The sequence below is a fragment of the Neltuma alba genome, unplaced genomic scaffold (assembly GCF_004799145.2).
Source record: "Neltuma alba isolate B1F8T4 unplaced genomic scaffold, ASM479914v2 tig00013366_pilon, whole genome shotgun sequence".
NCBI lineage: Eukaryota > Viridiplantae > Streptophyta > Magnoliopsida > Fabales > Fabaceae > Neltuma > Neltuma alba.
Window position 1 is genome coordinate 50,716 of NW_021637631.1, and position 14,378 is coordinate 65,093.

Sequence of the window (14,378 nt, forward strand, 5' to 3'; positions counted from 1 at the left end):
CGTTTCCTAGTTGCTGTCTCTTACAATTTTTGGTTGTGAAGGTTACCACTTTCTAATATTGTCTCTTGGTTTTTATTGAGTTTTAACCAAGAATACTATAGGAGGCAGGCTTGAGTGGTAAAAGGCAAGAGTGTTTTACTTCAATATAAAAGCCAAAGTTGAGAGAAACATGAGTGGCACCAGATTGATTGAGTGAAACACGCGAGCAGAGTGGTGAGGTCCTTTATTTCTATTTCTTTTCCTCTTGCTTCAACTAACATCTCAGGTTAAAGATGAGCGGGAAAGAAGCTAACAATGAAGAATTCAACACAGATATCAAAGTATTCATGAGGACCATGAGGGATGAGTTTCTCGAACTCAAGATGGAAATAGAAGAGTTAAAGATATCCAAAGTAGATAGTCGTGATGAGGAAGTGATTAGATTTGGTTCGTCTTCAAAGAGCAGGAGCAAACATTCCAAAAATGACATGGCTATAACTGATCCAAAGATCAAGTATCCTACTTTTAAGGGTAATGCCAATCCAGATAAATATCTTGATTGGGAGATGAAGTTTGAGCAAATTTTCAGATTCAATGATTGGCCTGAAGAAAAGAAGGTAAAATTAGCTTCATTTCAGTTTTCTGACTATGCTACTATTTGGTGAGAAGATTTCAGCTTAAGAGGCGCCTTAAGGGCAAAGGTCCCCCTTGTATGTGGGAGAAGCTAAAGAAACTCATGCGCAAGAAGTATGTTCCTAGTTTCTACTATCAAGAGCTTAATAGAAAGTTGGATTGTTTAGCCAAGACTTTATGACAGTAGAGGAGTATGTACATGAGGTTGACCTTCTTAAGATGCATGCTGGAGTACAAGAAGATGAAAAATCAAGTATAAGCAGAATTATTGACGGTTTGAGACCTCAAATTAGAGACAAAGTTGAGATGTACACTTTTATTGATAAGAAGGAGTTGGTGCACAAAACCATCAAAGTTGAGAAAAGTTTTAAAGAGAAACACTCCAAATCCTTATCTTATGGCTAGACGAACTATAAATCAAGCCCCAAGTGGAAGGATTCCAAGGCTAAGGATACAGCAAGATTCACCCCTAAAGCCAATGAGGAATCAAAGCCCAAGGGTGATGGTGGTAAGAAACTTGACTCTAAAACTTCTTCTACTAATAAAACCTCTTCTCTTCAATGTTTTAGATGTCATGTAAAGGGGCATATTGCTTCCAAATGTCCCAATAAGAGAGCCATAATTATCATAGATAATGGTGGGTATGACGGTGAACATTCTAGCGATAACAGTAATGATGACATCCCCTCTTTAGTGACTGACTCTGAATTGGAGATTGATGAAGCTAGACTTGTTACTAGAGAAGTATTTGTGGCTAGAAGAGCCATAAATATTCATGTAAAGAAAGATAATGAGAAAGAGCAATGCGAGCTTATCTTTCATACTAGGTGTTTCATAAAGAATAAGGTATACAGTATGGTTATTGATAGTGGTAGTGTTACCAATGTTGCTAGTACCTTACCTGATGAAAAGCTGGACTTACCTACTATGAAGCATCTTAAACCTTATAAATTGCAATGGTTGAATGATAGTACTGAGGCTAAAGTTACTAAGCAGGTTTTGGTTTCTTTTTCTATTGGGAACTCTCATACTGAAGTTCTATGCGATGTGGTTCCAATGCTTGTTGGACATCTCTTACTCAAAAGGCCATGGCAATTTGATAGCAAAGCTCACCATAATTGTTACAAAAATTGTTACTCTATGCCATTCAATGAAAAAATCATTGTATTGAAACCTCTTAGGCCAAAAGAAGCTTAAGAGGACCAAGTGAGGATTAAGCAGGATTGCAAAGAATGAATGAGTTGAAAGAAAAGGAGAGAGTGGAAAAGAAAGAAACTAAAGAGAGAGAAAAAAACAAAGAACATGAGAAAAGTGAAAAAAAGATAGAGTTTAATTTCTGGAAAAAGTAAGGTTAAAAGAGCACTGTTGAGTGAGCAAGTCTTGGTGCTTGTATGTAAGGATGCTTATTGTTCCACTAACGATCTTAACCCCTCTTTGCCCTCTAGTGTTGTGTCTTTGTTTCAAGAATTTGGTGATTTATTCCCAGATCAGATACCTGATGGGCTTCCTCCCTTAAGATGAATTGAGCATCAGCTTGATTTTATTCCTGGAGCTTCTCTACCTAATAAACCTGCTTATAGAGCCAATCCTGAGAAAACTAAAGAAATTCAATGCCAAGTAGATGAACATATGAGGAAAGGCTTTGTGAGAGAAAGCTTGAGCCCATGTGCTATTCTCGTACTCTTAGTGCTTAAGAAAGATGGTTCATGACGAATGTGCGTTAATTGTAGAGCCATAAACAAAATAATAGTTAAGTATTGCTACCCCATTCCTAGATTAGATGACATGTTGGATAAGTTTCATGGTACTACTTTATTCTCTAAAATTGATCTTAAGAGTGGTTATCATCAAATTCGCATGAAAGAGGGAGATGAATGGAAAATAGCATTTAAAACTAAATTTGGATTATATGAATGGTTAGTTATGCCTTTTGGGTTAACTAATGCTCCTAGTACTTTTATGAGCTCGATGAATCATGTTTTTTGTTCATTTATTGGGAAGTTTGTGGTTGTCTACTTTAATGATATTCTTGTCTATAGTAGAACAATAGATGGCCATGTTATTTACTTGCATGAGGTGTTTCAAACTCTTAGGGAGGATAGCTTATATGCTAATTTTAAAAAATGCTCATTTTGCATGGATTCTGTTGTGTTTCTTGGTTTTGTTGTAGGTGCTCAAGGGATCCATGTGGATGAGGAAAAGGTGAAAGCTATAAGCGATTGGCCAACCCTAAAGAATGCCAATGAAGTCAAGAGCTTCCATGGACTAGTAAGTTTCTATAGGAGGTTTGTCAAAGATTTTTCAACTATTGCTGCACCCCTAAATGAGCTTGTTAAGAAGCATGTGATATTTAAATGGGGTGAAACACAAGAAACAACTTTAATACGTTGAAAGAGAAATTAACCAATGCACCACTTTTGTGTTTACCTGAAGTTTTTGAAGTTGAATGTGATGCTTCTGGAATTGGTATTGGTGCTGTTCTAATGCAAGAGTCTAGGCTTATTGCTTACTTTAGTAAGAAATTAAGTGAAGCTTTTTTGAATTACTCTACTTATCATGAAGAACTGTATGCTTTAAAACGAACTTTAGAAACATGGCAGCATTATTTATGGCCTAAGGAGTTCATTATTCATTCTGATCATGAAAGTTTGAAGTTTCTAAAGTCTTAAGGTAAGCTTAACAAGAGGCATGCCTGCTGGTTGGAGTTCATAGAGACGTTTCCATATGTGATCAAGCATAAGCAAGGTAAAGAGAATGTTGTTGCTGATGCTCTTTCTAGGAGGTATTCTCTTATCACTTCTCTTCATGCTAGATTACTTGGATTTGAATTATTGAAAGGGCTGTATGACTCTGATTGGGATTTTTCCAAAATTTGGCTTTCTTGTGAAACACATGGGGTGAATGAATTTTATAGATTTGATGGGTTTCTTTTTAAGAAAGATAAATTGTGTATTCCTAATTGCTCTATGTGTGAACTGCTTGTAAAAGAAACTCAAAGTGGTGGTTTGATGAGTCACTTTGGCGTTGATAAAACTTTAGCTCTTTTGCATGAACACTTTTATTGGCCTCATATGAGGAAAGATGTCATTTCTGTTTGTACCAAATGTGTCACATATAAGCATGCAAAGTCTAAGGTTCAACCTCATGGCTTGTATTCCCCTTTACCTGTGCCTTCCCAAACTTGGGTAAATATTTCTATGGATTTTGTGTTGGGTTTGCCTAGGTCTCAGTCTGGAAATGATAGTATCTTTGTTGTGGTTGATAGATTTAGTAAAATGGCTCATTTTATTGCATGTTCTAAAACAAATGATGCGGTCCATATTGCTGACTTGTTTTTCAAAGAAATTGTTAGGTTGCATAGATTGCCCAAAACCATTATGAGTGACAGGGATGTGAAGTTCCTTAGCCATTTTTGGAGAACTTTATGGAGTAAGCTAGGAACTAAGTTGTTGTTTTCTACCGTGACACATCCCCAAACTGATAGGCAAACTGAGTTCGCATATAACAGAGCTGTTCACTCTTCTACTTCCTTCTTTCAATTTGAGGTTGTTTATGGCTTTAATCCTTTGTCTCCTTTAGATATATTACCATTGCCTTCTAATGAGCAATCAAATCTTAATGGCAAGAAAAAAGCTGAGTTTGTGCAGGGATTACATGCTAAGGTAAGAGCCAACATAGAGAGGAAGAATGAGCAATATGCTAGGCAAGCTAACAAAAGTCGTCAAAGGATTGTCTTTGAGCCTGGAGATTGGATTTAGGTACACCTGCGGAAGGAGAGATTTCCCGAACAATGCAAATCTAAGTTACATCCAAGAAGAGATGGCCCTTTCCAAGTCTTAGAGCGGATCAATGACAACACTTATAAAATAGATTTGCTTAGTTCATATGGTAATGTTAGTACTACTTTTAATGTTGCTGATTTATCTCTCTTTGATGTTGCAGATTCGAGGACGAATCCTTTCGAGCGAGGAGGGAATAATGGAGGAGCATGGTGTGATCAAGAGCACGGGTAAGGAGCCCAAACAAAGAAGTCTAACATTCTGAAAGATCCATTACAAAGCATTGGAGGTCCAATGACAAGAACAAGGACCAAAGCTATAAAGGAGGCCCTAAATTGTCTAATAAGAGAGCTAAAAAAGTTGGAGCCCATTTATTTAGAAGAAGTACATTTTAATGAGTCTAAAAGGATTCCAAAAATGGTGATCACATTACTAGAAGCCCAACAAGATGATGTACAAGGCCCATGTGAGGTTCAGATTGAAGAATTCACTTAAAATACCATGTGACAAGCATGTGCCTTGGACAAGGATCATAAGTGACGTCCAAGAATCTTCAAGAAGGCATCATTATGAATTGATTATGATTTAAATTTTTTTTTATTTTTTTTGTCAATGAGTGTTCTAGAAGATTATGTTTTGATTTACTTTCCTATTTTTAAATAGCAGACTTGTTTTTGAAGTTTAAGTTATTTCCTTTTATTTTTATGTAATAAATGGTACCTCCCGTAGTTAAATAATCATTAATGAGGCATCATCCCTAGCATTTATGTTTTAGGATGCTGATTCTAGAGTGTTCTATTGTTGCTTATATATAGGCTATGTTTTTTGTGATTGAATTCAGATTTAGATGAATGAGAATTGAGTTTATTTCTCTCTGTGTGAGCTTTGCTTGCATCCTTATATTCTCGTGAGAATATTTGACAGTATCAAGAGATTGATCAACCTTATGGTGTCTTCATGGTTAGGGTTGTAAGAGACAGGTTCTCTTAAGGTCCTACCTAGATCAGTCATCCGTTCATTACTTGGTTCTAGCCGATCCGTACGTCCCCTCATATCATTAATCTTATTTTTCTAAGTACATTTAACACCTCAATTTTTTTGTGATACATTTATTATCCTAATCTTATTTTTTTGACAGTCTAGCACCTTAATCATATTTTTAAGTATATTCAACATCCTAAAAATTAGAGTGTTTGATGCAATTAAAAAAATAACATTAGGGTGCTAGACGCATAAAAAAATTAGGATACTAAATACACCATAAAAAAAAAAAATCAAAGTGTTGAATGTATTTAGAAAATAAGATCGGAGTGTTGGACACACTTTTACCTTTTCTTGTTTCAAGGTATAGAAAAAAGCATACATATTACCCATAATATATGTGTATTACTGTCATTGTACAATTTTTCATTTTATTATGTATTTTTTATTTTTTGATATTATATATTTATTTATTAGGGGTAAAAACATTCTTTTCCTCCAACTATATTCTCTAAAACAAAATTTCATAATAGAGAAAGAAACCGAAAAGACAAGAAAAGGAAAAAAAATAAAAATAAAAACCGAGCTCCATTCTCTACCATCCTTCCTCATCTTTTTTTTTTTTTGGCCAATCTTCCTCATCTTTCCACACAAGCAAAAAACAACAGTTATAAGATTATTATTATTTGTTTTCCTCTTACAAATTCTCAAGTTTCTATTTGACGTTGAACACTGAGGATTGACCCAACAAATTAATTTAAAGAGTGTTTAGATAAAAATTAAATCATAATTTTAAAAATAATTTTATGATATACAAAATTTAAAATTACGGAGGCAGCGAAAATCGACTGGGAAATCCGACTGCGAAGGTAAACGAAAGGAAAGACAAGTCCGCTTCAACTCTTCCCCCCTTTCTTCGCAAATTATCCACTCAAGCTTTCACTTCACGCTCTCTTCCTCATTCTCTTTCTGCGCAAACCCTTAATCCTACTGCCCAGAGCTGCCCAATTCAGTCTTCTTCCATACCCTTTCGCATTTCCTTGTATAATTGCTTCATCAACTCTCACCTTGTCTCAATTCCGTACCCGTTTGAATGCACTTAGCACAGCAATAGTGTCTTCTTCGAAGATTCGACTATCACGTCATGTATTTATCAGAGAAGCCTCGCCCTATCGATTTCTACAAAGAAGAAGGAAGCCGGGATATGATGATCGAGGTTGTTTCAAATGGAGAACTTCCCCCACCTCACCAACAAGCCCCGCAGCATCCAATGATTCTTGGCGAAAGTAGTGGTGAGGACCACGAAGTTGAAATTAAGGCTCCCAAGAAGCGTGCTGAGACTTGGGTTCAAGACGAGACACGGAGTTTAATTGCTCTTCGCCGTGAGATGGATGGCCTTTTCAATACGTCCAAGTCTAACAAGCATTTGTGGGAACAAATATCGGCGAAGATGAGAGAAAAGGGGTTCGATCGCTCGCCCACCATGTGCACTGACAAATGGAGGAATCTCTTGAAGGAATTTAAGAAGGCCAAGCATCAAGATAGGGGAAGTGGTTCTGCTAAGATGTCTTATTATAAAGAGATTGAGGAGATTTTGAGGGAGAGGAATAAGAGCATGCAGTACAAGAGCCCTACACCTCCTAAGGTTGATTCTTACATGCAGTTTGCAGATAAAGGTACTCAGGGTTTTCATTTATTGCTTTTGTAGGTTTTTCATGATTTTCTTATGCTTTTAAGATTGGATAGTTTGTCAAATGGTAGGAAAAAGAAGGGTTACTACTTTACGTGCTGTAAAAGAACTTGGGAGAATTTTTGCTTCTTATCAAACAGAATGGGTATAATGCAACAAATCACTGTCACTGCACTACTATGACTGTTGAAATTGTCAAATAGACTGCGTTTTCTGAACCCCAACATGTGTTGTTGGAATAGTAGGCAGCTTAATTATGCGATTGATTGAGTTCTACTTTTGGAATATCTGCCTTGTCTAGTGTAGCGCAGTTAATTTTCTTCTGAGATTGTAAGAAGCGAACTAACTTAAAAGGTAGGTCTCAACAAGTTATCACCGCACTTAATTGTATCTCCAAGTGTTATTACTTTTCTAGCTAATTCTTTACATTATTCCAAATGCATGTCTATAGTGAAAATTATATGATCTTTGCATTGGCAAGATTACGCTTCTATGCAATCTGCTGAACTATTCATCTTTGCGATTTATGATAATAACTTTTGTCCAAATATCAACATGCATTAAATGGACTTTCACCTTTCATTCCTCTTGTGGCTTTGTGAACCAGAAAATTGAAGGAAAAAGAAGATGCATTTTGTGTCATCATAATTAAGTTGTCCTTATATGTATTTGCAATTTCTTAGTCGGCAATTGAATATTGCATGGCTTACTATGGGTAACAAACTACTTTCAGTAAAATGCCTGCCTGCTATGACTTTGGAATGTTGCTTTTGAACTCCCATTCATTTTTGTAGAATACAACCTTCCATGGGGAGCCTCTGCCTACTTTCATGGATCTTCAATTTCATCAGTGTTTCGTTTCTGTGCATGTGATTTATGATATAGACTGTTCTAAATCACAATTTAAATCTGTGAGATGATTTTCTTCTTATCCTTGAAAGCAATGGTAACTACAAAAATCTTGTTCCAGACCCATTCCATTCCTTATGTCAGTCCAGTCAAAAGTTTACCATACTGTTTAGTAACAGTTGTTTGACTGCCTATGTGGCTGTACAGGTATTGACGATACCAGCATCTCTTTTGGTCCAGTTGAAGGTATGTTAATAGAATTTAAGCGTTAGATTCAATGGTAACATGTTCACTTGTATACTTGGGTTTTTAAGGTTATCATCTGGGGTTTAATTTCATGTCAGATTTTGTTTCAATTCCTACTTAATTGCACTTTCAACTATAAGTAGAAGAAATCGTCCACAATATCAATGTCAAGGACGCATGGAAATTTTAACTGCTCGTGAGATATACTCATGCATTGACAAAAGACTTAACTGCTACTATAATGTTTTAGCATACAGGTTTTTTCCTTTCTGGAAAGTAGTTTGTAGTGATAGGAATAGCAGGACGAATAATGAATTTCTCTTTTTTACTTCACATGGCATCTAGCAATGTTCTAACTGCTATATTTGAGCCAAAAAAACAACGAAATGCTTCAAAGATGGAAGTGATATCAGAAATCTGTGAGCCATTTTTTTTCCTCCATAGGTTTTTCATTTTCCTGTCTGAGATCCATACAGGGCCTTATTTAATTTTAAGTCATTAAAGCATTTGAATGTTAAAGATTATTTTTAATCCGTGAAGTTAAACTTCTGTTGATTATCTGAGGCTACTACAATTCATCATTCATTAGTTTCGTCATTAAATGAAAATTTCTGTAAAATTCAGCTTCCAATGCTGGAAAAATAATCATCAATGCTTATGATAATTTTTACCAAGTAGAGAAACGTGTTTGTTGCAAAATACTCCCTCTGGTCCCTAATATAAGGTGTTTCAGACATCTTACCCGCATGTTCAGAAAAGTTGTTGAATTGCCTTATTTGTTTAAAAAAAAAAAAAATCCAATTAATAAACTAAAGGTATATAAATATAATTCATCTCTGTAGTTTGTACAACCTCATGATTATAGGGTTAAAAATTCTTTAGTTTTCTGACCAAACACCTTATAATTTGGACCACCTTTTATTTTTGGAAGACACCACATATGGAGGACTGGAGGGATTATTTGACTTGTAAGTTCCTGAGGTTAAAAAAAATATATATAAAAATAAAACTTATAAGTTTCTGAAGTTATGTTAGACCTTTAATGCATTCATTATGTTTTGTAGCTCGTAGCTGCAGTTGGCCCTATATATATTTTTCATACTACTAACAAGCCCTGCTTTCAGCAGCTGGCAGACCAACTCTCAATCTTGAGAGGCGTTTGGATCATGATGGGCATCCTCTTGCCATTGCTGCAGCTGATGCTGTTGCAGCAAGTGGAGTTCCTCCTTGGAATTGGAGAGAAACTCCTGGAAACGGTAAGCTATGCTTAGATCCCTAGTTTGACTCGTGCTCAATCACTAATGAGGGGAGAGAAAAAAGGTACAAAAAGCAGAAACGGATGAGTTATGTCAGCCTCAAGCATCTTTAATTAGTATCTTACAACAGAATATTTCGATTACAGATGGTTATATCCGTATTGTTTCTTCTTAAACACAACATGCTTGTACCAGCATAAGCATATTGAAGAAAGTGTTATAAAGCCTTGGACATTGGACCCTATCTATTTGAAGAAAACGTCAGATCACTTCCTTTCCCCCTTTTCTCTGGCATATTATCTTCTACTTCTGCTTCTTTATTATTGCAGGTGGAGAAGGTCAGTCATGTTGTGGGAGGGTTATATCAGTCAAATGGGGTGATTATACGAGAAGAATAGGTATAGATGGCACTTCTGATGCCATCAAGGAGGCAATAAGGGCTGCTTTTAGGTTGAGAACCAGGCGTGCATTTTGGTTGGAGGATGAAGACCAGATAATCAGAAGCCTTGACCGTGACATGCCTCTGGGAAATTACACTCTTCACCTAGACGAAGGTATATTCTAGGCTCAGTTTATTCTACTTGTATCTGATTTATTTGTGTAAATTTTTTCCTTTTGAGGCAAACTTGGAATGATACAAAGGAGAAGTTGGTTAAGGTGTTTGTTGGGCATAGTCACGTCATACATGCATTATGATCGCACTGTAACTGTATATTTGCTGTTCATGATCGCAGGAATGGCCATTAAAGTATACCTCTATGATGAACCTGACCATATGCCTGTTGCTGAGGATAAGATCTTTTACACTGAAGATGATTACCGTGATTTCCTGACGCGTCGTGGCTGGACATGTCTGAGGGAAGTTGATGGCTACAGAATCATTGAGAATATGGATGATCTTCGACCTGGGGCGATGTATCGCGGTGTGAATTGAAGGCTAGTTCATGGTATTTGCCAGGTTTTTCTAATGCTATTTATGTTCTTCAGCATAGGGAAATGGATTAAACCCTGAGCCCTAGTGCCGTTCCGCTTAGGTTTTAACATGTCTGTAAATATGCATCTGTAATGACAACATATTGCTGACAATATCTATACAGGAGCATTTTTCACCCGTTACTTATAAATACTCATATGGTGCATCCGGACACACAATCTCTTCTTTATAAGGGAGAAAAAACAACAAAAATAACTCTTAACAATGATATGCTGCCCAAGCCAGGAGCCTTCTAGCATCGTTGTTTGCTTAAATATAAGCGGTTTCTGCATATCCCCAGCTGACTCGTCACCTGTTGAGTTTGTTTTGAAGTTCAGAAGCATTGAATTCTGGCTAGGCTTGAGGATGCGATTGGTAAGTTATATATGCTGGATTTGTGCCTGGGTTCGCCTTAATTTAGCTGTGATTTGAGACCTTAATATGGAAAGCAATTAAACTGAATGCGCAAGAATGTGGGGGCATGAGGTGTTGCATTAAAGATGCCAACCAGTTTGATTTGTCTTCCTTCTTCCTCTTCCTCTCCTTTGGTCAGTGACTTCACTCCGTGAAATGATTTGATCGTACTTTGCATTCTTCTTGTAGGTAGAAAGGGGGCGACAGACCAACATTGTCTACTCTCTTAATTGAGCAAGCATGTATTTGTTATCATTCAGATTAGATTCAGGTTGTTCATATTTATAATTTTTAAATAATAAACTCATTTTTCACAGTTACAGTTAAAATATTTTGTTTATTTTATATTTTTGTATCTATTAAAATAAAAAATTATTGAAAATATGAAAATATAAAAAATGCATATTTCAAATCCAAATCATTGAAATTAAATCTATCCATACTCATACTGTATGATTTATTAACCGCAACAAAAGGTATGGGTTGATTGCCTGTGGACGTAATTTGTGAGCGCGTTTTGTCATAGCATTATTGTATTTCCCTGTTTATCTTTTCGGCTTATTTTCTATGGGTTTATTTGGTTTAGCTTTTGGGTAATCAAAACCTCAGTTATAACTCAAAAGCTAGTTGGGGCAAACCCCAAACCCCCCCCCCCCAAAAACCCAAAAAAAGAAAAAAAAACTATGAAGTCTTAAAGAAAAGATTTAATTACCTAAAAATATTAATGAGAAGTGAGCAACATAAACATATTGTTATTATCTGCACTAGAATTTGTCATTCCATACTCAGTTGTTATAGAAATTTTGAGTGATTAAATCCTATCTTCAACACCTTATAGTAATTCTCTCTTTCGGTTTTTGCTTATATAATACTCTATATAATTTATCAATTTGTTAAAAATAGCTTTTTATTCAATAATATTAACATTTTGATACATATTTTTTGAAAGTTAGGTGGCATTGGAATATTGATCCGGCCCCCACAGAAAATCCCATCATGCATTTTCATAGGAAGGATCATTGCTTGCGCTTCACGTTACATTTAGTGTTTTTTTTTTCTTTGTTCTCATAAGACTTTAAAAAAAGTGTAGAAGTTGAATTATCAAATTAATCACATTACACTACAAAGTGCATAAATTTAAAACCATTGAAATGTCATTGTGAGAGTGACAATCTAAGGCCCCATCAAAATCAGTGCATTATGCTCCCATGAGACTTGTGCTTATCCTTATGTTTCAGACAAGTTTATTATTATTACTCAACCACTTCTTATTGCATGATTCTTTATAATCATTATCAAGGCTACTAAAGACACTTTCAAAATTGCCTTTTATTTTATTTCAACACGTGGATCCTTCAAGCCTTTAGTTTCTTTAATTTGAGTTGATATTTAGTACCGAAAGGAAAACAAATTTGTTCCCTATATTATTACTCACCCCGATCTATACATATAAGAGAATTTTTTAGGAATAGTCTATTCTTGTTTATAAGAAATACTTATATATACTCTGCATGAAATTTTTAGTATAATTTTTCACTTTCACCCCGATTATTAATAAGTCTTAGTACATTAATTATCCACCCCTTCTCTTCATAAATAAGAATTTTTTAAAAAAAAAAGTTACATTTTGTGCCAATTTTCATTTACATAATTTGTTTATTTGCATCTTATCACATGGGTTTTTTTTCCAAAAAAAGTAATGATAGACTTTTTTCTAATTAGTTTTAGACACAAATAATGCCAGAATTATTTTCTACTCGTACCTCCGATATCATATGAACAATTTATTTTTATTTTTATTTTTATTTTTTTTTTTTTATTTTTTTTGCCAACTATATGAACAATTTCAGTGAAGCTTCTCCAAAACTCACCAAAGTTGAACACTTGGAATGGAATTTATTTATATATATAATTTAGTAACCTCTTTTGTTTTTTTTGGAAGAATGCTTATCCAGTAGAGTGTAGTACTGTAGCCATAGTGTTACACTTTTTGTTTTTGAAAAGTTAAGTTTTCAGGATCAACTTTTACACAGCATTTGCAATGGGTCCAGGAGATTTTATGGAGATCATAGTTGACTACAGTCAAACAATTTGTAAAGATTGTCTTGAAGTTATCTTGAAGGACATCATCTCTTTTTAGTAATTTTTTTTATTTAGATATAGTGGTAAAAAATCTAAGTGTTTAGGGGACCAGGGTTAACAATTTTTACGAATTAAGCATAACATTCAAACTCGAGACTCAAACCAAGGGACTGGTTTCACTGCACTTCAAGAATGATGAGTACCAGAATCTATACTGTCTGTATTTATATTTTTTTAATTTTTTAAAAAATATTTTAAATGTGCAATAAATTTAAAAAATAGTTTAATTATCAGTTTTTTTAAAATTTTTATATTTAAAAATGATTAATTGAGAATTTTAAATATAAATCATTAAAATCATATTTCAATCACGTCACCGCATCGATGAGTACTATGATGCTATTTATCCGTACAAGTATCGAGATTTGGTTAAAAGGTAATAAATGTATAAAAATATATTTTATTAATACTTTTTACTTATGGAGAAAAAGAATGGATAAGACAAAGGAAATGAATAGAAAAAAAGGCACGTGAGAGATGATTAATGCAGTAATATTCCAGATCATCATTTGGGGATGAATAAATTGGTGAAGGTACAAATTTGTTCTAAAAAATTTTATTTAGGGGTATTGGGTATCCAAAAGTTTTTTAGGTGTAAATTTGTCCTCAAAAATTTAAATCCGCAGTAGCATTTCCCCTTATTGTTAAAAAACTAACCCTGATTGTTAAAATAGTAATATTAACCATTAAATTTTTTTAATAATGAGGGACAATATTGTTACAATTTTAAATTTTTAAGGCAAATATATACAAAAAAAACTTTCATATGCCCAGCGCTTTTAATTAAAAACTTCTGAGATAAATTTGCACATTAACTTATTTTATAAATAAAACCATACCTACTCAAAAACTGCATATTATAATACGATTTATAAAGTTTCATGCAAAATATATGATCTTACCGGCTTACATCTACAAAATAGAACAGGTCAAATGTAACAAGAAAATGAAATGGAAGGAAGGAGCCAAGAACAGAGATACTGAAACGAGTGGTCCTTTTCTCTGTCTGAGTCCAAATGCTAAACCTTACACACACACACACACACATCAAAACGCAATATATAATGTAAAATTAAAAATGTTTATTTTTTTTTCCCTTAATTGGCCAACCAATAACGTGAAATTGTCTTTAACTGGTCTGAACCAACAAAGGACGTGAATTCCAAAGCATATATTCTCCTCTGCCCATTGTGTCGACACCATGGCTTCATTTCTCCTTCACCTTAACGCCATTTATATTTCCATTAACTTGGGTATCTCTTTCTTTATATATTATAGAAATCAAATGTTTGGCGAGTTAGGTCTTCTTAAGAGTCAGGTCAGAGTAGTTCACTAACATCCTTGTTATAAGTCTCTTTTAGATTTCAATCATTTCATCAAGATCAAAATTAAAGAAGTTAACTCTTTAAAATCTATCTTTATTTTTATTTTTAAAA

At 34.5% G+C, this 14,378-nt stretch overlaps 1 protein-coding gene across 2 annotated transcripts; it reads left to right on the forward strand.

Moving 5' to 3' along the window:
• The first annotated feature begins 6,376 nt into the window (after positions 1–6,376).
• Positions 6,377–10,558, forward strand: LOC114736736 (trihelix transcription factor GT-1-like). Of its 2 annotated transcripts, none has more exons than XM_028924606.1 (5): positions 6,377–7,048; positions 8,119–8,157; positions 9,282–9,413; positions 9,743–9,967; positions 10,148–10,558. In XM_028924606.1, exons 1-5 carry the CDS (start codon positions 6,517–6,519, stop codon positions 10,345–10,347), a joined length of 1,128 nt encoding a protein of 375 aa, XP_028780439.1. In that variant the 5' UTR covers positions 6,377–6,516; the 3' UTR covers positions 10,348–10,558. The 2 variants fall into 2 exon arrangements, with proteins under 2 accessions (XP_028780439.1, XP_028780440.1); XM_028924607.1 differs by having other exon boundaries at positions 9,285–9,413; positions 10,148–10,537.
• The last annotated feature ends 3,820 nt before the right edge of the window (positions 10,559–14,378 follow it).